Raw genomic sequence first — 25,364 nt, 5'->3', positions numbered from 1 at the left:
AGACAGGAGGGGGAGGGATGAAGCCAAGAGCTGGACAGGTGATTGGCAAAGGGGATATGAGAGGATCATGGGACAGGAGGCCTGGGGAGAAAGACAAGGGGGGGGAACCCAGAGGATGGGCAAGGGGTATAGTCAGAGGGACAGAGGGAGAAAAAGGAGAGTGAGAGAAAGAATGTGTGTATAAAAATAAATAACGGATGGGGTACGAGGGGGAGGTGGGGCATTAGCGGAAGTTAGAGAAGTCAATGTTCATGCCATCAGGTTGGAGGCTACCCAGACGGAATATAAGGTGTTGTTCCTCCAACCTGAGTGTGGCTTCATCTTTACAGTAGAGGAGGCCGCTAATGCCCCACCTCCCCCTCGTACCCCATCCGTTATTTATTTTTATACACACATTCTTTCTCTCACTCTCCTTTTTCTCCCTCTGTCCCTCTGACTATACCCCTTGCCCATCCTCTGGGTTCCCCCCCCCTTGTCTTTCTCCCCAGGCCTCCTGTCCCATGATCCTCTCATATCCCCTTTGCCAATCACCTGTCCAGCTCTTGGCTTCATCCCTCCCCCTCCTGTCTTCTCCTTTCATTTTGGATCTCCCCCTTCCCCTCCCACTTTCAAATCTCTTACTAACTCTTCCTTCAGTTAGTCCTGACGAAGGCTCTTGGCCTGAAACGTCGACTGTACCTCTTCCTAGAGATGCTGCCTGGCCTGCTGCGTTCACCAGCAACTTTGATGTGTGTTGCTTGAATTTCCAGCATCTGCAGAATTCCTGTTGTTTACGTCAGGATGCTTTTCATCAACTATAGCTCTGCATTAAAAACCATCATTCCCACAATCCTGATTGAGAAGTTGCAGACCCTGGGCCTCTGTATCTCCCTCTGTAATTGTGTCTTCAACTTCCTAACGGGAAGACCACAGTCTGTGTGGATTGGTGATAACATGTCCTCTTCGCTGACGACCAACACTGGCACACCTCAGGGGTGTGTACTTAGCCTTGTCTGTATACACATGACTGTGTGGCTAGGCATAGCTCAAATACCATTCACAAATTTGCTGACGATACAACCATTGTTGGTAGAATCTCAGGTGGTGACGAGAGGGCGTACAGGAGTGAACTATATGCCAACTAGTGGAATGGTGCCACAGCAACAACCTGGCAATCAACGTCAGTAAGACAAAAGAGCTGATTGTGGACTTCAGGAAGGATAAGACAAAGGAACACATACCAATCCTCATAGAGGGATCAGAAGTGGAGAGAGTGAGCAGCTTCAATTTCCTGGGTGTCAAGATCTCCGAGGATCTAACCTGATCCCAACACATTGATGTAGTCATAAAGAAGGCAGACAGCAGCTATACTTTATTAGGAGCTTGAACCGATTTGGCATGCCAACAAATACACTCAAAAACTTCTATAGTTGTACCATGGAGAGCATTCTGACAGGCTGCATCACTGTCTGGTATGGAGGGGCTCCTGCACAGGACTGAAAGAAGCTGCAGAAGGTTTGTAAATCTAGTCAGCTCCATCTTGGGCACTAGCCAACAAAGTACCCAGGACGTCCTTAGGCAGCGGTGTCTCAGAAAGGCAGCGTCCATTATTAAGGACCTCCAGCGCCCAGGGCATGCCCTTTTCTCACTGTTACCATCAGGTAGGAGATACAGAAGCCTGAAGGCACACACTCAGTGATTCAGGAACAGCTTCTTCCCCCCCTGCCATCCGATTCCTAAATGGACTTTGAAGTTTTATATACTACCTCACTTCTTTTAATACAGGTGCACATTCCTTTATCCAAAATTCTGAAATCCAAAAAGCTCCAAAAACCAAAGTTTTTTTCGCTGACAGCGGACGTCACTCAGGTGTGACGTGGCAGCACTAGCAGAGTCCACCAGATGTCAGTTGTAGCTCAGCACTCGTATTGGTTACACGTGCATTTGCTGTTCGCTGATATTTTGTGTTCACTGTTGACTTTGTGTTTAATTTCACTGTGAAAATGTCAAAAAGAGCTGCAGATACCCCTCGGGGTAACAATGAGAAAAGGAGAAGGAAACATCTGTTTCATTATCAATAACGCAGAAAATGGAGTTATTGCAGAAGCTTGATCGTGGTGTGTCTGTGCGGCGTCTTACTGAAGAAAATAGTGTTGGAACTACCACTGTATATGATTTAAATAAACAGAAAGACAAGTTACTGAAGTTTTATAGTGACAGTGACAGTGACGTTCTACATTTATTCCAATAACTCATTTACCATGTGTTTGATTTGGTTCGGTTGAAGCTGTATATTTTTGTTTTATTGAATGTTTTTGTTGGAAATAAAATTTCTTCTTGTCATTATTTCCTAAACAATACAGTATAACAATTATTTACATAGTATTTACATTGTATTAGGTATTATAGATAATCCAGAGATGATTTAAAGTATACAGGAGGATGTGTGTAGGTTTGGTGTGCCGCTGGGTCCTAAAGTCCACTGCACTGAGACAGGTTAAATAAGGGACTTGAGCATACGTGTTTTTTGGTATCGGGGGGTGGGGGGTCTGAAATCCAAAAAATTCCAAAATGCAACTGGCTTCAAGGATTTTGGATAAGGGATTGTGGACCTGAATACAGTATTTCTGTTTTTGCACACTTTTTAATGATCTATTCAGTATATGTAATTTACTTGTTTATTTATTATTATGTTTTTTATTTGTTATAACTAATTTTTCAGTCTCTGCTAGATTATGTATTGCATTGAACTGCTGCTGCTAAGTTAACAAATTTCACGTCACACGCTGGTGATAATTAGATTAGATTATGAGGACACGCAGTCCTCTTTTATTGTCATTTAGTAATGCATGCATTAAGAAACGATATAATGTTCCTCCAGAATGATACCACAGAAACACAAGACAAATCAAGACTGAAAAACTGACAAAAACCACATAATTATAACATACAGTTACAACAGTGCAAAGCAATACCGTAATTTGATACAGAACAGACCATGGGCACGGTAAAAAAAAGTCTCAAAGTCTCTCGAAAGTCCCATCATCTCATGCAGACAGTAGAAGGAAGGAAAAAAAAACTCTCCCTGCCATGAACCTCCAGCGCCGCAAACTTGCTGATGCAGCACCCTGGAAGCACCCGACCACAGCCGACTCATGAGTCCATCCGAAAACTTCAAGCCTCCGACCAGCCCTCCGATACCGAACACCGAGCACCATCTCTGCTGAGCGCTTCGACCCCAGCCCTGGCAACAGGCAATAGGCAAAGCTGAGGATTTGGGCCCTTCCCCTCCGGAGATTCTCGATCGCACAGTAGCAGCAGCAGCAAAGCAGACATTTCAGAAGTTTCTCCAGATGTTCCTCTGTGCTTCACACATCTGTCTCCATCAAATTAGGATTGTGCACGGCCCCTACTTACAAATACAATATCATTTCGGAGTGGCCGTGTGCGCTGCGTCGCACCACCACCTTCTCCTCCTCTCCTCTACCTCTTACTATCTAAAATCTCTTACTATATCTTCTTTCAGTTAGTCCTGATGAAGGGTCTCGGCCCAAAACATCGACTGTACCTCTTCCTGATGCTGCCTGGTCTGATTCTGATCAAACAAGAAACGGCCCACCCTGATACATTTCAAATAATATCTGGGGACTTCAATCAAGCTTGTTTGAATAAAGCACTGCCCAATTATCATCAGCATATAACCTGCAGCACCAGGGGTCCCAACAAAAATGACCAGTACTATATTATGATAAGGAATGCCTACCATTCTATGCTAGACTCCATTTCAGAAAATTTGCACACTTGTCTGTCCTTCTACATGCATACAAGCAGAGGCTAAAGAGATCAGTGGCTTTCAGGTCTGGCTACCAAGTTAGATACAAGACATCAGAATCAGGTTTCTTATCACTAGCATGTGACATGAAATATGTTAACTTAGCAGCAGCAGTTCAATGCAATACATAATACAGAAGAGAAAAAAAAGAAAAATAATAAATAAATAAATAAATAAATAAATAAATTACTGTATACGTGTATTGAATAGATTAGAAATGTGCAAAAAAACTGTATATTTAAAAAAAGTGAGGTAGTATCCAAGGGCTCAATGTCCATTTGGCAATCGGATGGCAAAGGGGAAGAAGCTGTTCCTGAATCACTGAGTGTGTGCCTTCAGGCTTCTGTACCTCCTAGCGATGGTAACAGTGAGAAATGGGCATGGCCTGGGTGCTGGAGGTCTTTAATAATGGACGCTGCCTTTCTGAGATAATGCTCCCTGAAGATGTCTTGGGTACTTTGTAGGCTAGAACCTAAGATGGAGCTGACTGAATTTACAACGCTCTGCAGCCTTTTTTGGTCCTGTGCAGTAGCCCCTCCATGCCAGACAGTGATGCAGCCTGTCAGAATGCTCTCCACAGTACATCTATAGAAGTTTTTGAGTGTATTTTTTGACGTGCCAAATTATTTCAAACTCCTAATAAAGTATAGCCGCTGTCTTACCTTATTTATAACTACATGGATATGTTAGTCCTGACGAAGGGTCTCGGCCTGAAACGTCGACTGCGCCTCTTCCTATAGATGCTGCTTGGCCTGCTGCGTTCACCAGCAACTTTGATGTGTGTTGCTGGATATGTTAGGACCAGGGTAGATCCTCAGAGATCTTGACATCCAGGAACTTGAAACTGCTCGTTCTCTCCACTTCTGATCTCTCTGAGGATTGGTATGTATTCCTTCATCTTACCATTTCTGTAGTCCACAATCAGCTCTTTCGTTTTACTGACATTGAGTGCCAGGTTGTTGCTGCGGCACCATTCCACTAGTTGGCATATCTCACTCCTGTACACCCTCTCGTCACCACCTGAGATTCTATCAACAATGGTTGTATCATCAGCAAATTTATAGATGGTATTTGAGCTACGCCTAACCACACAGTCATGGGTATAGAGAGAGTAGAGCAGTGGGCTAAGCACACACCCTGAGGTGTGCCAGTGTTGATCGTCAATGAGGAGGATATATTATCACTAATCCGCACAGATTGTGGTCTTCCAATTAGGAAGTCGAGGATCCAATCGCAGAGGGAGATACAGAGGCACAGGTTCTGCAACTTCTCAATCAGGATTGTGGGAATGATGGTATTAAATGCTGAGCTATAGTCGATGAACAGTATCCTGACGTAGGTGTTGGTGTTGTCTAGGTGGTCTAAAGTCATGTGACGAGCCACAGCGATTGCATCTGCCATTGACCTATTGTGGCGATAGGCAAATTACAATGGGTCCAGGTTCTTGCGGAGGCGTACAGTCTCCAGAAAGCCCTCTCACCTACAAAGTGGCAATTCTAAATCAAACTTGATTCACTGAGAGATGCTTAACAACTGTGTCAGGGCTTGAATGCTATCGCCTCCACAAGATGAAACCAAGTGACCTGCATGGGTGACAAAACGCTTTCACTCTTAGATGAAGTCAATACCTTTTATGCTCACTTTGACCATCAAAACATGGAGACGTTTCAAGTACTCCCACAGCCTGCAACGACCCTATGATATCAGTCTCTGAGGTTAATGTGTGAGCATCTTTCAAGAGAGTGAACCCCCAGAAAGCATCAGGCCCATACAGGGTACCTGGCCAAGTACTAAAGACCTGTACTGATCAGCTGGCTGTACTGTTATCTTTAAATGATGTCTTTAACCTTGCGCTTCGGCAGTCTGAGGTACCCACCTGCTTCAAGGAGGCTTCAATTACACCAGCACCTGAGAAGAACGTGGTAACCCGCCCCCCCCCCAATGTCTATTGTCCAGTAGCACTTGCTTCAACTGTGATGAAGTGCTTTGAGAGGATGCCTGAGGAACGACTTGGATCTGCTCCAATTTGCCAACTGTTATAACAGGTCAACAACAGATGGCAGTTCACTGGCTCTTCACTCTACCCTGGAACATCTGGACAATGAAGTTTCATGCAGCAAGATGCTCTTCATTGACTACAGCTCAGTATTCCATATTATCATCCTCTCAAAACTAATCAAAAAGCTCCAAATTCCAGGCCTCAATACCTCCTTATGCAACTGAATCCTAGATTCCCTCATTTGCAGACCACAATGAGTTCAGATTGGCAACAACATCTCCTCCATCAGCACCGATGCACCACAAGGCTGTGGGCCTAGCCCCCTGCTCTACTCGCTTTATACTTACGAGTGTGAGGCGAAGTGCAGCTCCAATGCCTTATTTAAGTTTGTTGACAACGCCACTACTGTTGGTTGATTCAAAGGCAGTGACATATCAACATGTAGAAGGAAGACTGAAAATCTGGCTGAGTGGTGCCTTAACAACAACCTCTCACTCAATGTCAGCAAGACCAAGGAACTGATTATTGACATCAGGAAGAGGAAACTGGAGGTCCATGAACCAATCATCATTGGGGGATCAGAGTTGGAGAGGGTCAGCAACTTTAAATTCCTCAGTGTTTTCATTTCAGTGGACCTGTCTTAGATCCAGCACACAAGTGCCATTACAAAGAAAGGAAGTCAGTGCCTCTACTTTCCTAGAAGTTTGTAAAGATTTGGCATGACATCTAAAACTTTGACAAAATATATAAATGTGCAGTGGAGACTACATTGACTAGTTGCATCACTGCTTGGTATGGAAATGCCAATGCCCTTGAACGGAAAAGCCTCCAAAAAGTACAGTATTGGATACAGCCCAGTTCATCGTGGGTAAAGCCCTCCCCACCATTGAGCACAACTTCATGGAGCACTGTTGCAGGAAAGCAGCATCCATCATCAAGGGCTCCCACCATCCAGGCCATGCTCTTCTCTCACTGCTGCCATCAAGAAGGAGGTGCAAGAGCTTCAGGATCCACACCACCGGATTCAGGAATAGTTATTACCCCTCAACCATCATACTCTTGAACTGATGATATAAATTCACTCAACTTCCCTCATGCCAACACTGAACTGTTCCCATAATCTATGGGCTCACTTTCAAGGACTCTTCACCTCATGCTCTCGATATTTGTTGTTTTGAAGAGTATAGTCTGAGTACTATTGTGAGCCACACAAGTGGATGTCTGATCAAATTCTATGGAGCATATTAAAGAAGGATAGAGGATCATTTTCAGCAGAGGATTCCTATCCTTTGGGCCTTAGTGGCTGAAGACACTGCCTCTGGTGGTGTAATGATTTAAAATGATCATGTATCAAGAGACACTAACAGGAGAAGCAAGGCAAACTCAGGTGGTTGTTGGACTAGGATGGTTATATGAAAGTGAAAATGTGAGGTCAAAACAGGATTTGGAAAGGAAAATGAGACTATTTTACTAGAAACGCATGTCAGCAAGCAGAGGAGAAAAATAAGCAACACCGTGCAAATTGGGATATAGATAACTACTCATCTGATGGGCATAATTTTTATAATGGAAAATGGGGAAACAAATGGTCCACTACCTTCAGAAGTTTCAACTGGTTTATATGTCTCTGGGAGACAGAGTCCCATGCTACCTTTGAATATTAAATTTATTCATTTGTACGTGGCTGTCATATTTTTAGTTATTTCTAATTTCATCTGAAAAGGTGTTAGTAATCCAGTGTGGCATGCAACTTGAATGAGAACCTATAGGTGGCAGTGTTCCCATCTGCCTGCTACTCATTTCCTTCTTGGTGGTAGAAGTTGTTTGTTTACTGTTCAGTGTGCTATGAGATAATGCTGGGTGAGTAACTGTGGCACTTTCAGTTGCAGATTCACACTGCAGCTATGTGCACTAATGGTGAACAGAAAGAATATTTAGGCTAGTGTGCCAATCAAATCGACTGCTTTGTCCTGGTGTTGAGCTTCTTGAAAATTGCTGGATCTATACTCAAGAAAGTGAAGAATAAAAATCAGTCGGGTTCAATATCACTAGCATAAGTTACAAAATTTGTTGTTTTGTGGCAGCAATACATAAAAACTACAAATTACAATTTTTATATAAGTAATGCAAATAGAGAGGAAAAGTAAAGAGGTAGTGCTCATGAATTAATTAGCAATTCAGAAATCTGCTGGGGGAAGGGAAGAATCTGTTCCTGAAATGTTGAGTGTGTGTCTTCAGGCTCCTGTACCTGCTCTTTGATGGTAGCAATGAGAAGAGGGCATGTCCTGGGTGAGGGGGTCCTTAATGATGGATGTGACCTTTTTTCAGGCATTGCCATTTGATGTGTCCTTGATGCTATGGAGGCTAGGCCCCTTGATGGAGCTCGCTGAATCTACAATTTTTTGCAGCTTTTTCCTGTCCTCTGCAACAGCCCCTCCATACCAAATGGTGATGCAGCCGGTTAGAATGCTCTCCACGGTACATCTGTAGAAATTTGCGAGTGTCTTTGGTGACATACCAAGTCTCCTCAAACTCCTCATGAAATATGGTCACCGTCATGCCACCTTTGTAATTGCATGAGCGTGTTGGGCCCAGGATAGATCTTCAGAGATCTGGACTCCCAGGAATTTGAAACTGCTCATCCTTTCCACTGCTGATCCCTCAATGAGGACTGGTATGTGTTTCCTCGATGTCCCCTTCCTGAAGTGCACAATCAATTCCTTTCTTTTACTGACATTGAGTGCAAGGTTGTTGTTGTGACACCACTCTACCAGTTGATCTATCTTGCTGAAAGCTTCCTCGTCACCAACTGAAATTCTGTATTCCATCATTCTACTGACTGTGGCTTGTAGATGGTGGAAAGGGTTTCGGGTGCCGTGAGGTACCCATCTTCTGTCTAGGTCATGTAACCATGGTATTTAATCATAGACCTTCAGGAGGTCAATGATGGGGATTTGGCATTGGTGAAGCCAATGAATAACCAGGGTAGGATGGAAGAATGAAGTTAGAAATTGTTCAGGCAAGTAAAGAAGTTGACTTTGCTCTTTTATGAAATGTAATTAGCGCTGGGTAAGTTACTCATTTGACATCTGGACTTGATAATTTATATTATTTTGAAGTGAAACATATCAAATATTGTAAGGCCTATCTAGAATGGAGAGAATGTTTCCTATAATGGGGACCAAAGAGCACAGTCTCAGAATAGAAGGACATTGCTTTAAAAAAGAGATGAGGAGTAATTTCTTTGTCTAGCAGGTGTGTGGATTTCATTGCTAAAAAAGAGTGGGGTATATTTAAAGCAGAGGATGATAGGTTCTTGATTAGTAAGGCAAAGGTTACAGGGAAATAGCAGGAGCATGGGGTCGAGAGACATAATAATCAGCTGTGATGGAATGGTAGAGCAGACTTGATGGGAGGGAGGGATGTCCCTGAAGGGACAAATGGCCTAATTCTGTTCCTATATCTTGTGGGCTATATAAACTATTCTTGGGCCAAGGCAGTGATGAGGAGTTAGGCCACAGAATAGGCACAATTGCTCATTTAGCTAAATAACCTTCAGTCCTGTGTCCTAAAATGTTTAAGAACTCCTCATATAATCTCAATTGCCTATAGGTTCTTCAGTGTTAGTGGCACCTGGATAGTTATACTTTTGTAGCATATTATTTCATATCTCAACTATTGCTACTAAGTAGTCATTAATATTTTTCCCCACAGCAAACTTCTCATCTCAATGAACAGTTTTAGGTCTGAAGTCTCAAAATCTTTTGAGGATCTAGAATTACATAGATCAAAGCCAGTTCGCAATTTGGAGAAGTTAGTAAGTATAAATTTCAAGGTCCAAAACAGCAAAAAATGTACTAAGAAAATCCTAACAAGGCAACAACTACTTTACAGGTAATTGTTTAACAGAAGCATTAAAAATTTGTTTTGAACATTATGCATTAAAGTAATTTTTGACTTGGTGATTATGTTAGAAGTCCTGATGAAGTCAAGTTTGAGGTGCAAACTGTAATGGGGTGGTTGCCAGACTGGGTTTGATCCAGGGTTGTTCAGGCCTACCAGGAGAGGCTTAGACCAGGTGGACCCAAGTGCAGAGGAGATCAGAGACAAGAATGGAGTTGAACAAACAATCTTTAATTGTGGTTGGTTTGTAGAGAACTCAGGTTAGGATTTGAGATTCACTGCACACAGGATAGATGGGTAAACTTGAGACTGAGCAAAGACAAATAAAACAGACATAATTTAAATAGAGAAATGAAACAAGGCACAGTTGCACTGATAACTAAAATGAGAGACAGGTGAATATAATCCACTAATAGTTGGGGAGGAGCAGCATTGGAGCCTGGAGGACTCTAGCGCCCCCTGGTGATCAGATCAAAGCATGACAGAACTTCTTCATCCCCTGTACAGCTAGCATCTGGTGGTTCAGGGCAATCCAAATGGTAACCTGATCAGGTCCAGGACGCCACAGGAGGGAACCCACAACATTTGCTCTGGATCGTAATGCTCCCAATACACCAGGTACTGGAGACGGCCACAAGCCAGATGGGAGTCCAGAAATCGATGGGTGGTGTATGGTATCTGATCATTAATGACGCTGGGGGCGGTCTCGGGACTGGTGCCAGCAAGCTGCACAGAAGGAGCTTTAGGCAGGAGGTATGGAAGGTGGAGTTGATACGTTTTTGTGAATGGCAACTGGAGATGGTAAGTGACTGGGTTGATCTGACAGAGAATCTTGAACTGACTGATATAGCATGGCACCAGTTTCCCAGACTCAACCTGCAGAAGCAAGTCTTTAGTGGAGAGGCAAACCCTTTGACCAGGATAGAATGAAGGCCTCAGCTGCCTTTGGCCATTGCTGTTCCAGAGAGACCTTCAGCAGGGCTGCCCAAGCTTTCTTCCACCTCTGCCTACAACAACTTACTCCTGTTGAGCAGACAGAGCTCCCACCTCAAACTCCTGCTCGAGAAATGGGGTGGATATCCAAACAGACACTCAAAGGCAGATATACCACTAGAAGAATGGCACAGAGTGTTATGAGCAACCTCTTCCCGAGCAGATGATAACTCCAAGTGGATGGGTTGCCCAACGCAAATTCACCTCACGGTCTCCTCCAGGTCCTGGTTGGTCGTCTCCATCTGCCCATTGGACCTGATGAAAGGCTGACTATAGCTCCAATGAGCCAGCAGAAGGCCTTCCAGAACTAGAGGTAAACTGAGGGCCTCAGTCAGAAACAACGTCCCGGGACCTGCCGTGCGCTCTCACCACCTGTTGCAGAATAAGGTTGGCCATCTCCTGAACTGAGGGAAACTTGGGCAGGGGCACAAAGTGGCAGGCCTTGAGGGACCATTCCACCACCACCACAATCATGATGCTACCTTGCAATGGGGGCAGATGAGTAATGAAGGGCATGAAGATATGGGACCAGGGACAAGAAGGAAAGTAGCTGCCCCTGTGGACGTGATCTGGGTTCCTTGTTCTGGGCACAGATGTGACAGACGAACACATAAGATTAAACATCTCTCAATCATGTACAGCCACCAGAACCAACTCTTGATGAGCTCCACCATTCCCGGACATTCTGTGATACATGATGCATGCCCCACTCTAACGTATCTGATAGGACAGAGTTAGGATGAGAGGGTGACCCAATGGACCATTCCCTGGGTCAGCCTCTTGTTGTGCTTTCATGATGATGGTCTCAACCTCCCATCAGACAGGTGCTACCAGCCTGGATGGGTCGGAGAACATAATTGAAAAGGACCTAGAAGACCACTGAGATGTTGACTAAACCAAAGAGCATATCAAGAAATATTTATAGTGGCCAGTAGAGGTGTTGAAAGCGGTCTTCCATTCATCACCCTCCTGAATACGGACCAGGTTTTCTGCATTCTGGAGGTCTATTTTAGTAAAGATGGTTGCTTCTTGCAGCAACTTGAAAGCCGTGGTCATTCGTGACAAGGAGTACCAGTTCTTCACTGTAATCATATTAAGGGCTTGATAATCTGTACATGGTCCGAGTTCATTATCCTTTTTCACTGCGAAGAAGTCACCTGCACCAGCAAGAGATGTGGAGGGGAAAATGAAACAGGACACCAGGGCATTACGGGTGTACTCCTCGATGGCCACTGTTTCTGGGGCTGATAGGAAGTAGAGTCCAAGTTCCAAGCAGCAATTCAATTACGCAATCATGGGTTCATTGAGGTGGGAGTGTTGTGAACCTTTTCTTACTAAAAAGTAAAAGCAGGTCTGTATACTCAGATGACAGAGGAGAGTTGGGTAGACAATCAGCCCAGCAGTGAGAAGACCATATGTGGAGTGCACTGTTGGACCAATCAGTCTATGGGATGTGGAGAACCAACCAGAGAGGTCTTAAGATCAATGAGAATTCAGGAAAATGAATAAAATGAAACTGGATGGTCTTGGTATGCTGTTCTACATGTAGAAAAATGGGAGCAGTGAGGTGGCAGATACTTCCAGGGCTCAGAGGTCTTCCATCTAGAGCTGTGACCATGACTGGTTGGTCAAGACGGGCCAGGGGAGCTTGGGGATGCCTTGCTAACTGAAGCTCCATAAAACTGCCTACTGGCGTAGAATCCATGAAGGCTCCAAGCGCATGTTGCTCTCCCCAGGAGATAGAGGTAGACAGCATGACGTGGGAGGAATGGTGGAATCCGTCACAGACATGCCTTCCCTGGATGGGTCTACATCTTTTCCCAACAACTCAGGACAAGCAGGACAATAATGGCTGCCTCAACACAGTAGGGGCAGCACTTTCCCTTTCTCCAGTTCTGTTCAGCTGGAGGTTCTGCTTGGTGGCATTGACTCCCCCGGAGGAAACTGAGGGGAGCTGGGGGTGTGCATGACCACACAGGGGACGAAAAGACTCAGAGCTGGCAGCCCTAGAGGACTCACTTCAGGGTTCTCTTCTTTCCGGAAGACAATTGTCAATCTGGATTGATGAGAGTCTCGAGATCCTCAACAGAGTCTCTGGCTGCCAATTCATCTTTAATTTCACCTGACAGCCCATGGTGGAACATGCCTATTAGGGCTTTAGTGTTCCAACCAGAGTCTTTCGCCAGGGTGCAGAACTCGATTGCGTAGTCAGCCACACTACGGGTACCCTGAGGAAGTTGGAAGAGTTGATTAGCCAACTCTCATCCTCTAGCTGGGTGATCATAGACCCTCTTCATCTCCCTGGTGAAGAGGGATACATTTGCACAAAGTGGGAGTTCTTCTCCCAGAACACCATAGCCCAGGCAAGAGCTTTGCCAGAGAGGACAGAGATGATATAGGCAACTTTGCAGTGGTCAGAGGGGAGCTTAGTGGGTTACAGCTCAAAAGTCAGAGGACACTGAGTAAGAAACCCCTTACATGTCCCTGAGTTGCCATCAAATCACTTTGCTGCCAGCAGGTTGGTAGGTCAGTAGTTGGGTTATCGGCAGGGGCTTGCTGGCTCAACCAGATGATCTTGCTGAGTATCTGAAAGTGGTCTAGCTCATGTCCACTCACTGTGACTTCTTGGTTGGCCGGCAACGATTGGTGATGCTCGTCCTCTGTTGGGTCCATATTGTGGCTCAGTCTTGCTGTAACAGGGGTGGTTGCCAGGCTGGGTTTGATCTGGGGTTGTCATAGTGAAGTTCCCTGCCTTCAACCAGTGGACCATCTGGAAAGGCTTAGACCCAAGTGCAGAGGAGACTAAAGACAAGAATGGAGTTGAACAAAGAATGGATTGATTTGTGGAGACCACAGGTTAAGATTCAAGGATCACTACACACAGGATAGGTAAGCTCAATACTGAGCAAAGACAAACAAAGCAAGGCACGGGTGCACTGAAAATTAAAATAAAACACAGTTGAAGATAATCATCTAATAATCAGGGGTGGAGGAGCATTGGAGCTTGGAGAACTCTGGTGCCCCCTAGTGAACAGACCAAAGCATGACACAAACCTGATGGTTACAGCCATTTTTTGTTTGCTGTTCTACAAAATATAGGTCAGGCAGAGACGGCAAATAATATGAAGTAACATCAAGTAAAGCCAGTGAAACAAAGTAACAAAGAACTTGTTCTTGTGGCCTCCTTTTATACTGCAAATCAGATTAGCAAAGGGTCTTCTGCTAATCCAACAGTTATTGAGATGTCTGACCTATACACACAAAATGCCAGAGGAGCTCAGCAGGTCAGGCAGTAAACAGTTGCCTTTCATGCCAAGACCCTTCATCAGGTCTCCCTCAAAGTTCAAAGTAAATTTATTATCAAAGTACATATACGTCACCATGTACTACCCTAAGATTCATTTTCTTGTGGGCATTCACACTAAATACGAAGAAACATGATAGAATCAAAGGCCAAAAACTGCTCACAGTACTTCCAAGTGCAGTATAACCAATGCCTTACATAGACTCAGCATTACATCCTTGCTGTTGTATTCTTGTCCTTTTGAAATAAATGCTAAAATTATATTTGTCTTCCTTACCATTAACTGAATCTGTAAGATAATCTTCACAGAATCCTGAATGAGGACTCTCAAGTCCCTTTGCACCTCTGATTTCTAAATTTGCTTCTCATTTAGAAAATAGTCTACACCTTCATTCCTTCTGCTAAAGTGCATGATCATACACTTCCCTGCACTGTATTCCATTCCATCTGCCACTTCTTTGCCGATTCTCCTAATCTGTCTAAATCCTTCTGCAGATTCTCTACTTCTTCAACACTACCTGCCCTTCCAATTATCTTTGTATCATCTGCATAGGTGAGGCCACACTTGGATATTGTGCATAGTTACAGTGCAGACATTGTCAAGCTGGAGAGAGTGCGAAAGAGATTTACAAGGATACTGCTTGTAATAAAGGGCCAAGTAATAAGGAGAGGTTAGTCCTTTAGTCCTTTATGCCCTGAAACACAGCAAAATTGGAGGGGGGGGGGTGGTCCTCATAGAATTTTATAAAATCATGAAGGTATGGATAAGGAGGATGGTCATATTATTTTACTAAGGGTTTGGGAATCCAAAACTAGAGAGCACAGATAGAAGAGGGGAGACAATTAAAAGAGACTTGTAAGGTAACTTCTTTACATAGAGGGTGATGAGTACCAGGAATGACCTGTCTCTTTGAGTTGTAATTGATCTGGGTTTTAGAAGCTCAGTTCCATCACGATAGGTTTCATCCCAGTAATGGCACTCACCAATAGCAGCCCCTCCCTTACTGTTTTTAATCAATTGTCTAGTGTTGTGTTCTTCTCCAAAGTCCTATTTCTATAATCAATGTCACATGATCCAAAAATTGTCAGGATATGTTAGTTTTGGCATTCTTTCTGGATCCATTTCTAGGCTATTGGGAATACCAAACTAAAATATCCTTATTTTGTATGTGTTTCAATAGATGCAGATCACGAAGTTCCAAGAGGCTCTGAGCAGTTATAAAATGGATGACTTACTGCAGGCCCTCCAATACGAAAGTAGAACTGGATACATCTTCACACGTTTTTGTGAACAAACAGGAAATCCGGTAAGCAAGTTGTGGATTAACGAACCGATTTCATGAATAGTTTGAGCTCAGGACTGGAACCACACTTCCACCACGTTCAAGCTAGTACTTTGTGAAAGTTTAATGTTTGTAAGGGACTTCCATATAAATTGTGAGTTCTTTTCGTCTACATCCAGTGTAATGTTCACCACTTCAGTCTTACCCATTGACTTTACTACATGGATACTCGCCCTGCAGTGTGGCTCTTCAGACAGTATTATCTGAAACATTTAGAGTGGAATACTTCAACAGTGCAATGAAGAAACTCGCCAAGTTCAGAAGAGCCAATTCAGTTCTGGTTACTGCACTTTATAGGTTCATGTTAGAATAATAGGCAAGGCTAACAGGTTTAAGGAATCTTTGGTTTGTAGGATATTGAAGCCCTGGTTAACAAGAAGGAGAAGCATTGCAAGTATAGGCAGCAAGGTAAAAATGAAGTGTTTGAGGATAAAATAAATGTAAGGGGCTACTTAGGAAGGAAGTCAGCATGTGAAAAGAAGGAACTCACATCAAAGTTGCCAGTGAATGCAGCAGGCCAGGCAGCATCTCTAGGAAGAGGTACAGTTGACGTTTCGGGCCGAGACCCTTCATCAGGACTAACTGAAGGAAGAGTTAGTAAGAGATTTGAAGGTGGCAGGGGGAGGGGGAGATCCAAAATGATAGGAGAAGACAGGAGGGGGAGGGATGGAGCCAAGAGCTGGACAGGTGATTGGCAAAAAGGACATGAGAGGGTCATGGGACAGGAGGCCCAGGGAGAAGGAAAAGGGGGAGGGGGGGAAACCCAGAGGATGGGCAAGGGGTATAGTCAGAGGGATAGAGGGAGAAAAAGGAGAGAGAGAGAAAGAATGTGTGTACATAAATAAATAACAGATGGGGTACGAGGGGGAGGTGGGGCATTAGCAGAAGTTAGAGAAGCCAATGTTCATGCCATCAAGTTGGAGGCTACCCAGATGGAATATAAGGTGTTGTTCCTCCAACCTGAGTGTGGCTTCATCTTTACAGTAGAGGAGCCCGTGGATAGACATATCAGAATGGGAATGGGACGTGGAATTAAAATGTGTGGCCACTGGGAGATCCTGCTTTCTCTGGCGGACAGAGCGTAGGTTTTCAGCGAAACGATCTCCCAGGTCTGTGTCGGGTCTCGCCAATATATAGAAGGCCACATCGGGAGCACCGGACGCAGTATATCACCCCAGACGACTCACAGGTGAAGTTTCGCCTCACCTGGAAGGACTGTCTGTGGCCCTGAATGGTGGTAAGGGAGGAAGTGTAAGGGCATGTGTAGCACTTGTTCCGTGAAAAGAAGGCATGAGATTGTTCTGTCTAACAAGGTGAAGGAGATTCCCAAGAGCATCTACGGATACAAAAGGATAGTAAGGGACAAAATTGCTCCACTTGATGATCAGTGTGGTCATCTATGCATAGAGCTGAAAGAGGTGGAGGAGATCTTAAACGGATTTTTTGCATCTGTATTTACTTGGGAGACCGACACAGTGTATCTGACAGAGCAAAACAGTAGCGAGGTCATGGATTACAGAAGAAGAGGTATCTGCTGTCTTGGGACAAATTATGGTAGATAAGCCCCCCAGGGCCTGACAAGGTGTCCCCTCAGAAAATGTGAAAGGCTAGTGCAGAAACTGCAGGGGCTCTGGCAGAGATATTTAAAACATCCACGGCCAGAGGTGAGATGCCAGAAGATTGGAGGATAGCCAACGTGGTTCCATCATTCAAGGTAGGTTTCAAGTGTAAGCCAGGAAATTATGGGCTAATGAGCCTGACATTAGTTGTGGGTAAATTATTGGAAGATATTCTAAGGGTATAGATCTATAAGTATTTGGATAGACAGGGTCTGATTAGTGGTTGTTAATGTTGCTTTGTGCATGGTAGGTTGTGAGTAATCAATCTTATGGAGTTTTTCATTTAAGTTACAGGAAAGTTGATGAAGGAAGGGTAGTGGATGTTGGCTACATGGACTTTGCAAGGCCTTTGGCAAAATCCCACATGGGAGGTTGGTCTGTGAGGTTCAGTCATTTGGCATTCAGGGTGAAATAGCTGGATTCATGGGAGAACCCAGAGAATGGTGGTAGATAGTTGGCTTTCTGAAAGGAGGCCTGTGACCAGTGGTGTACTGCGGGAATAGGTGCTGGGTCCATTGTTGTTTGTCATCTATATTTAAGTATTGTAGTAATCCACGTCAGTGATCTACCATGGTTTAGACTGCCAATAGACTCCAATTAATATGATTTAAATCAGGACCTCCAGTGGGACAGGGAAATGTGTAGGGTGCAATCATAGTATGCCAGATCAGAGATAGGTTGGGGCCTTGGATTATAAGGTGGCAAATTTCAGTTAGGGTTGAATTCAATCTTTGAGGTCAAAGGCTTGTTTAAAGGTAAGGGCAAACATGGTAATTACAGACCTGTGAGTCTAATATTGGTAATAAATCAAAGTTCAAAAATTCAAAGTAAATTTATTCATCAAAGTACATACAGCATATGTCACCATATACTACCCTGAGATTTATTTTCTTGTGGGTCTTCATAGTATATACAAAGACAGCAAAGAGACAGAATTGAATCAATGAAAAACGGCACACAGCAGATGGCTAATGTGAAAATCACAGCAAACTGTACATATACATAAATAATAAATAAATAAGCAATAAATATAGAGAACATGAGATGAAAAGTCCATAGGTTGTGGGCCCAGTTCAGTGTTGGGGTGAGTCAAGTTGAGTAAGGTTATCGCCTCTGGTTCAAGAGCCTAATGGCTGAGGGTAAATAACTGTTTCTAAACCCTGGTGGTAGGGGTTTCGAGGCTCTTACATCACCTACTGGATGGCAGCAGGGAGAAGAGAGCACGGCCTGGATGATGGGGGTCCTTGATGATGGATGATGCTTTCCTGTGACTGTACCCCTTGGAGATAATCTCAGTGGTGGAGAGGGCTTTATCAGTAATAGACTGGGCTGTATCCACTACTTTTTGTAGGTTTTCCATTCAAGGGCATCGATGTTCCCATATCAGGCTGTGATGCAGCCAGTCAGTATACTTTCCACTGCACATCTATAGAAGTTTGTCGAAGTTTTCGATGACATACCGAATTTTTGTTGACTTCTAAGAAAGTTAGCCTTCTTTGTATTGGCACTTGCGTGCTGGAATCAGGACAGATTCTCAGAAATGATAACATCAATGAATTTAAAGTTGCTGACTCTCTCCACCTCTGATCCCCCGATTGACTCCAGTTTCCTCGTTCTGTAGTCAATAATCAGTTCTTTGTTTTTGATGTTGAGTGAGAGGTTGTCGTTGTGGCACCATTTGCCAGATTTTCAGTCTCCCTCCTATATGCTGATCCTTCACCATCTTTATTCTGCCTATGACAGTCAGCAAACATGAATATGGCATTGGAGCTGTGCTTAGCCTCACAGTCATAAGTATCAAAGTGATTAAAATAGAGGGTTAAGCACACAGCACCCTAATGCGCCTGTGCTGAAGGAGATTGTTGAGGAGATGGTGTTTCCAATCTAAACTGACTGGGGTCTGTAAGTGAGGAAATAGAGGATGCAATTACTTAGGGAGGTGTTGCAGCCAAGATCTTGGAGTTTATTGATTAGTTTTGAGGGGATGATGGGATTGATCACGGTCTAGAATGGTCCAGGATTGAGGGAAGAGCCAGCTGTTGACCTGTAGGTAAATTGAAATAGATCCAAGTAATTCTTCAGGCAGGAGTTGATATATTTCATCACGAATCTCTCAAAGCACTTCACCACAGTGGTAATAGAGAAGCCACCGAACAAAATGTCTGAAGGATAAGATTAATGATTATTTGAAAAGGCAGGAACTAATCAAAGACTGCTTGCATGTGTTTACGAATGTAAATAAGTAAATCAATTACAGTAAGTATATGTGTATATTAAGTAGTTAGATTAAAAATACTGCAGCACAGAAATAATATTTTTTTTAAAGTGAGGTAGTGTTCATGGGTTCAATGTCCATTTAGGAATCGGATGGCAGAGGGGAAGAAACTGTTCCTGAATTGCTGAGTGTGTGCCTTCAGGCTTCTGTACCTCCTACTTGATGGTAACAATGAGAAGAGGGCATGTCCTGGGTGATGGGGATCCTTAATAATGGACACCGCCTTTCTGAGGCACCGCTCCTTGAAGAAGATGTGTTCAATACTACAGAGGCTAGGAGCTGACTAATTTTACAACTTTCTGTAGCCTCTTTCAGTTTTGTGCAGTAGCACCCCCCCCCCCACATACCATACCAGATGACCCTGTACAGATACCAAAGACCCTGTATGATGCTGTACTGTTGTGGGTTCTATATCGTAATATCACCTGGTTAGACCTTTCGTTGATTTTGTTTGATCTAATGTGATCAGGAGTCTGGTATTTCTACTGCAAAAGTTGAAAGGAAAGCATACAAGGTTCAGAAGGGACCGTGTGAATAAGATCCCCCAATATCCCCCAACATATCCCCCAATATGTGCTATCTGTTTTTCTTTGTGCCAATTCTATGGCTCCATTCCACTGCTCAAAACAGATGTACCATAAAAATGAGGGTACATAAGCTTTTGGTTATATCTGATATCGATACGCTGTGATGAAAAAACCAAGTTATCAGAAGATTGATGCTAATGAGAGAGAGATAAGGGAGACAATGGAGAAACATTCAAAATGCTAATAAGAGAGAAGAGAGAGCTTAATGAGAAAGAAATACATTTCAGAATATTGACAGACCGGTTGCTTTGAACCTGAACTGTTTGAAGTTTGATAGACAGGCGATACCCCAGCAGGGGGATAAAAAGAACAGGTTCGGTAAGGCACGACACACCACGAAATCATGAGATAATGAGACCCTGGAAGAGCGGTGTGCCCCCACAAGTTGGTGCAAGTTTGGAGGTCTGGTCGCGGGAACCGACACAGGGTGAAAAGGGTACGATCGGTGGGAACCTGATGTGTGTGCCCGCCCTTGCTTGGGTGCCAGGTTCACCGCGGAAGAACAGTCGTAGCCGGAACGGAGGGGTCACAGTCGGTGACCACAGAAGACATGAAAAAGGGTCCGCCCGAAAGCCAACTGCGAAGAACATCAAAGGTCTGCTGAATCAGATTTGCACATCTCTCTCTCTCTCTCTCTCTCTCTCCTACGGCACAACAGCGATTACTGCGAACTGTACTCAGCTGAACTGAACTCTGCATCACTTGAGACTGATCATTTTATCCCTAGACTGCGATAGAGCTTGGTTGATTCCTATTACCCTAGTTCTGTGTACATGTGTGTTTTATCATTGCTAACCTGTTGCATTTATATCCTTACGATTAGAGTATTGTGTTACTTATTTCTTTAATAAAACTTTATTAGTTTCTGTTAAACCAGATTCCCAACACATGGTCCATTTCTGCTGGTTTGGCAACCCAGTTAGGGGGTACGTAACATAAGTGGGGATCTTGTCCGCGATTTTGAGCGCCAAATTTGGGACTGGGTAAATTGATTGGGTTAAAATTCCCAAAAGAAAGAAAGGGCAAACAGCAGAAATGGAGATTGAGGAATTTCTAACGGCGCCAACTTTGGAGGCATTAGAGGATGCCAGGAAATCAGAGTTGGCAACTGTTGCCAAACGGTTGAATCTTTTTCAGGGGAAGTCGACAATGAGGAGAGTGGAGATGCACAGAGCTATCATTGAGAATTATGTATCTAAAGGTGTGTTTCCCCAAGGGGAGCTGGAGGTGGTATCTATGGGCAAACCTGGTGGAGAAGCAGTACAGCTGCAGATGGAAAAATTGAGACTCGAGCACGAGTTCCGGGTTAAACAGCTGGAATGAAAAGAGAGGGACAGGCAGTTAGCACGAGAAGAGAGAATAAAACAGCTAGAACAAGAAGAGAAGCGGTTAGAACGACGAGAGAGAGAGAAACAGAGGGAAAGGGAATTTGAGCTGGAGAAGTTAAGGATAGCGCTAGCGCAGGGGCTCATGCCGAACCAAGGTGGAGGGTTCAGGGCGACCCAGGAGGTTAGGCTGGCTCCCCCATTTGAGGAGGCTGATGTCGATTGGTACTTCCAACATTTTGAAAAAGTCGCTGCAAGTCAGGACTGGCCGAGGGATAAGTGGGCTGTTTTGCTTCAGAGCGTACTTGAAGGAAAAGCTCAGCAAGCTTACTCAGCGTTATCTGCAGAAGATGCCCAGAGGTATGATGTGGTGAAAGAGGCTATACTCAGGACTTACTCAGGTCTTACTCGGTAATGACCTCGCCCAAGGACTCAAAGGTTTAACCTGTTTGCGCAGTGACTCGACGCATGTCCAGAAAGGCTGCCGAAGCGAATGTAGATTTAGCTGAAACGTTTTTACCAGCCTTGTACCAGGAGGGGTTAGAAAGTGAGAAGAAAGGGCGTAGTGAAACGGAAGTTGAGGTAGACTTATCATTAGCAAGGAAGGAATTTATACAGGCACAGGAACGAGACGAGGTGCTGATGGTTTTGACGGAGACAGCTCTCTCCGAAGCAGAATTAAAAAGGGAGCCAGTGGGCTATTATGTGAAGGAGGGAGTACTAAGGAGGAAATGGAGACCAAGTACCGTGCCCGCAGATGAGGAATGGGGGGTGGTACACCAGGTGGTAGTGCCAAAAATTTATAGGGGCGAGATTTTTAACCTGGCCCACAAGATACCCCTCGGTGGACATTTTGGGGTGAGGAAAGCAGTCAGTAGAATCATGAAAGAGTTTTACTGGCCGCACAGAAGGAAGGATGCTATTGACTATTGTAGACATGAGATAACACAGTTACAGGCTATTGATATGCTAACAGTTTGCCACGATAAGCGAGCAGACCTAGTCGGTGTTATCATGAAAATTAATGAGGCTGGAGTGCCACCTGATAAAGGGAAAACCCACTTTGAAAAGATAATTATGGTGCCGACCAGATGGGGGAACCCCATTGTTTTGGCCAGCTTTGCTGATAAGGTCTCTCCCTTAACCCCCGAATAGAGCGAGCCGCTGAAGAAACTAATTAACCAGCACGCACACGTATGTCCGGATGTCCCGGGGCAATGCAAAGAGACGGTACATGGTGTTGTTGTCATCAGGTCAGCCTAGTAAGCAACATCCCTATAGGATGATTAATTCAGTGACAAAAAGGCTAAAGAATGCAGAAGCGTATATTAACGATTTAGTGGTCTGGAGTGACACATGGGAGGAGCACATTGTGGCAGTAGAGGAGCTGTTTAAGAGGCTGTCAGAAGCCAACCTGGCAGTGAACCTCTCAAAAAGTGAATTCGGCCACGCAAAGGTCACTTATATGGGATTTGTGGTAGGACAGGGGCAGCTGGCTCTGGTGCGGGCTATCTCTGAAGTCCCCACCTCGACAGACAAGAGAGCCCTGAGAAGGTTCTTGGGGATGGTGGGGTACTACCAGAAGTTTTGCAAAAAAAATACTTTGCGGATATTACCCTCCCTCTTACTAAGCTCTTGCCAAAGAATGCGAAGTTGGTGTGGGACGGCCTTTGTTATATTTGTCCGGCATGGAAACCACTGATAATTTACACTGATCACAACCCATTAGTGTTTTTGGCCACTATGAAGGATAAAAACAAAAGGTTGCTAAATTGGAGCCTGGTCTTAGAGGATATTAAAATAACAAATATAAAAGGAACGGAAAATGTGATTGCTGACTGTCTGTCAAGGTGTTGACAACTTAAAGTTCTCTGTATTAGCCGAATAGCTGATGACCCTGTATATTAATATGTATCTAATAATGTATTCATGCCCATAATTTTTACCCCGGTAAAAATCCTTTGAAGGATAAGGATGTGACGAAAAAACCAAGTTATCAGAAGATTGATGCTAATGAGAGCGAGATAAGGGAGACAATGGAGAAACATTCAAAATGCTAATAAGAGAGAAGAGAGAGATTAATGAGAAAGAAACACATTTCAGAATATTGACAGACCTGTTGCTTTGAACCTGAACTGTTTGAAGTTTGATGGACAGGTGATACCCCAGCAGGGGGATAAAAAGAACAGGTTCGCTAAGGCATGACACACCACGAGATCACAAGATAATGAGACCCTGGAAGAGCGGTGTGCCCCCACAAGTTGGTGGAAGTTTGGAGGTCTGGTCACGGGAACCGACCATAGATGCACAGGGTGAAAAGGGTACAATTGGTGGGAACCTGGTGTGTGTGTCCGCCCTTGCCTGGGTGCCGGGTTCACTGCGGAAGAACTGTCGTGTCCGGAACGGAGGGGTCACAGTCGGTGACCACAGAAGACATAAAAAAGGGTCTTCCCGAAAGCCAACTGTGAAGAACATCAAAGGTCTGCTGAATCAGATTTGCACATTTCTCTCTCTCTCTCTCTCTCTCTCTCTTTCTCTCTCTCTCTCTCTCTCTCTCTCTCTCTCTCTCTCTCTCTCTCTCTCTCTCTCTCTCTCTCTCTCTCTCTCTCTCCCTCCCTCCCTCCCTCCCTCCCTCCCCAACGGCACAACAGCGATTACTGCGAATTGTACTAAGCTGAACTGAACTCTGCCTCACTTGAGACTGATCATTTTACCCCTGGACTGCGATAGAGCTTGGTTGATTCCTATTACCCTAGTTCTGTGTACATGTGTGTTTTATCATTGCTAACCTGTTGCATTTATATCCTTACGATTAGAGTACTGTGTTACTTATTTCTTTAATAAAACTTTATTAGTTTCTGTTAAACCAGACTCCCAACACATGGTCCATTTCTGCTGGTTTGGCAACCCAATTACAGGGTACGTAACAACGCAAACTCCGCACTGCTTGGTTTCTGTTAATCATTTTGAGAATAGTTTACTTAGACTATTTTCCTTTTATTAGAGAGAGCATCATTTATTTTGTACCTGCCATAACTGTAAGCTGGAGAAGTTTTGAAGTGCCTTTCAGCTACTGAAATACTTTTTGAAGTATTGTAATATAGATGTACACAGGCCTGTCAGTTTGTACACAAGCTCTCCAAAAACACTAATTGTATAACCATGATGCCGAGAGATTGCTGGGATGGCAGGAAGGATGCATGAGGAGAGATTGAGTCAGTTTAGCTTGTATTTAGGGGACTGAAAAATGGATCTCAAGGATCTACAAAATTAGAGCTATAGAGTTGTCTGGGGTAGAAATAGGCCCTGTGGTGCAGTTGTACAAAATAATGTACAGTTTTGGTTACTTTGTTATCAGAAGAACTTGAGGGCCAGAGTTATACAGAGAGATTGAAGAGGTTAAGACTTCAATCACTAGAGGGCAGGAGAATAAGGGAAGATCTTATAGAGGTGCAGTATATTAAATTGCAGGGTACAGATTGGGTGGATGCTTGTTGGCTTTTTTCCGCCTCAGGTTGGGTGAGACTAGGATGAAAAGTGAAACATTTAATGGGAATTGGACTGGGAAGTTCAATCAGAAGCTAGTGCTCATGTGGAATGAGCTGCCAGCTGAAGTGGTATACGTGAGTTCAATTTTTATCTTTAAAAGAATTTTGGATAGGTACAGGGATGGGAGTAGTATAGAGGACTATGGTCCAGGTGCAGGTTACTGGGACTGGGCAGAGAACCAGGCTGATAGAGACTAGATGGGCTATACCAGACCTGTTTCGTTGCTGTTGTGCTCTATACAGGTTTTCCCCGCCATCCGAAGGTAGACTGTTCCTATGAAACAGTTCGTAAGCCGGAATGTCGTAAAGCGAAGAAGCAATTACCATTTATTTATATGGGAAAAATTTGTGAGCGTTCGCAGACCCAAAAATAACCTACCAAATCATGCCAAATTACACATAAAACCTAAAATAACAGTAAAGTATAGTAAAAGCAGGAATGATATGATAAATACACAGCCTATATAGAGTAGAAATACTTTTCCACAATCATTGCCTGCACTGTTCTCCTTAGCGAAAATCTCACGCAAGCGCTCTCGGCAAAAACACGGCACAAGCGCTCTTGACAGAAAATCTCACTCAAGTGCTGTTGGCAAAAACACTTTCTCCAGTAACCTTTAAGCTATGAAGCTGCCAAATCATACCAAATAATATGTA

The 25,364-nt window shown here is 44.0% G+C and overlaps 1 protein-coding gene across 1 annotated transcript in view; it reads left to right on the top strand.

Annotated features, from left to right (window-relative positions):
- The window catches only part of LOC134342710 (regulator of G-protein signaling 22-like), a 184,412-nt gene that overhangs the window by 79,545 nt on the left and 79,503 nt on the right, over positions 1–25,364 (top strand). The window contains exons 12-13 of the mRNA XM_063041199.1: positions 9,525–9,627; positions 15,192–15,317. Of these exons, the coding sequence (XP_062897269.1) occupies positions 9,525–9,627; positions 15,192–15,317 (229 nt within the window). The remainder of the gene's footprint in view (positions 1–9,524; positions 9,628–15,191; positions 15,318–25,364) is intronic.

Source organism: Mobula hypostoma, chromosome 1 (genome assembly GCF_963921235.1).
Source record: "Mobula hypostoma chromosome 1, sMobHyp1.1, whole genome shotgun sequence".
Classification (NCBI taxonomy): Eukaryota; Metazoa; Chordata; class Chondrichthyes; order Myliobatiformes; family Myliobatidae; genus Mobula; species Mobula hypostoma.
The sequence above is the reverse complement of the archived record's forward strand: the minus strand, read 5'-3'. Positions and strand labels throughout refer to the sequence as shown.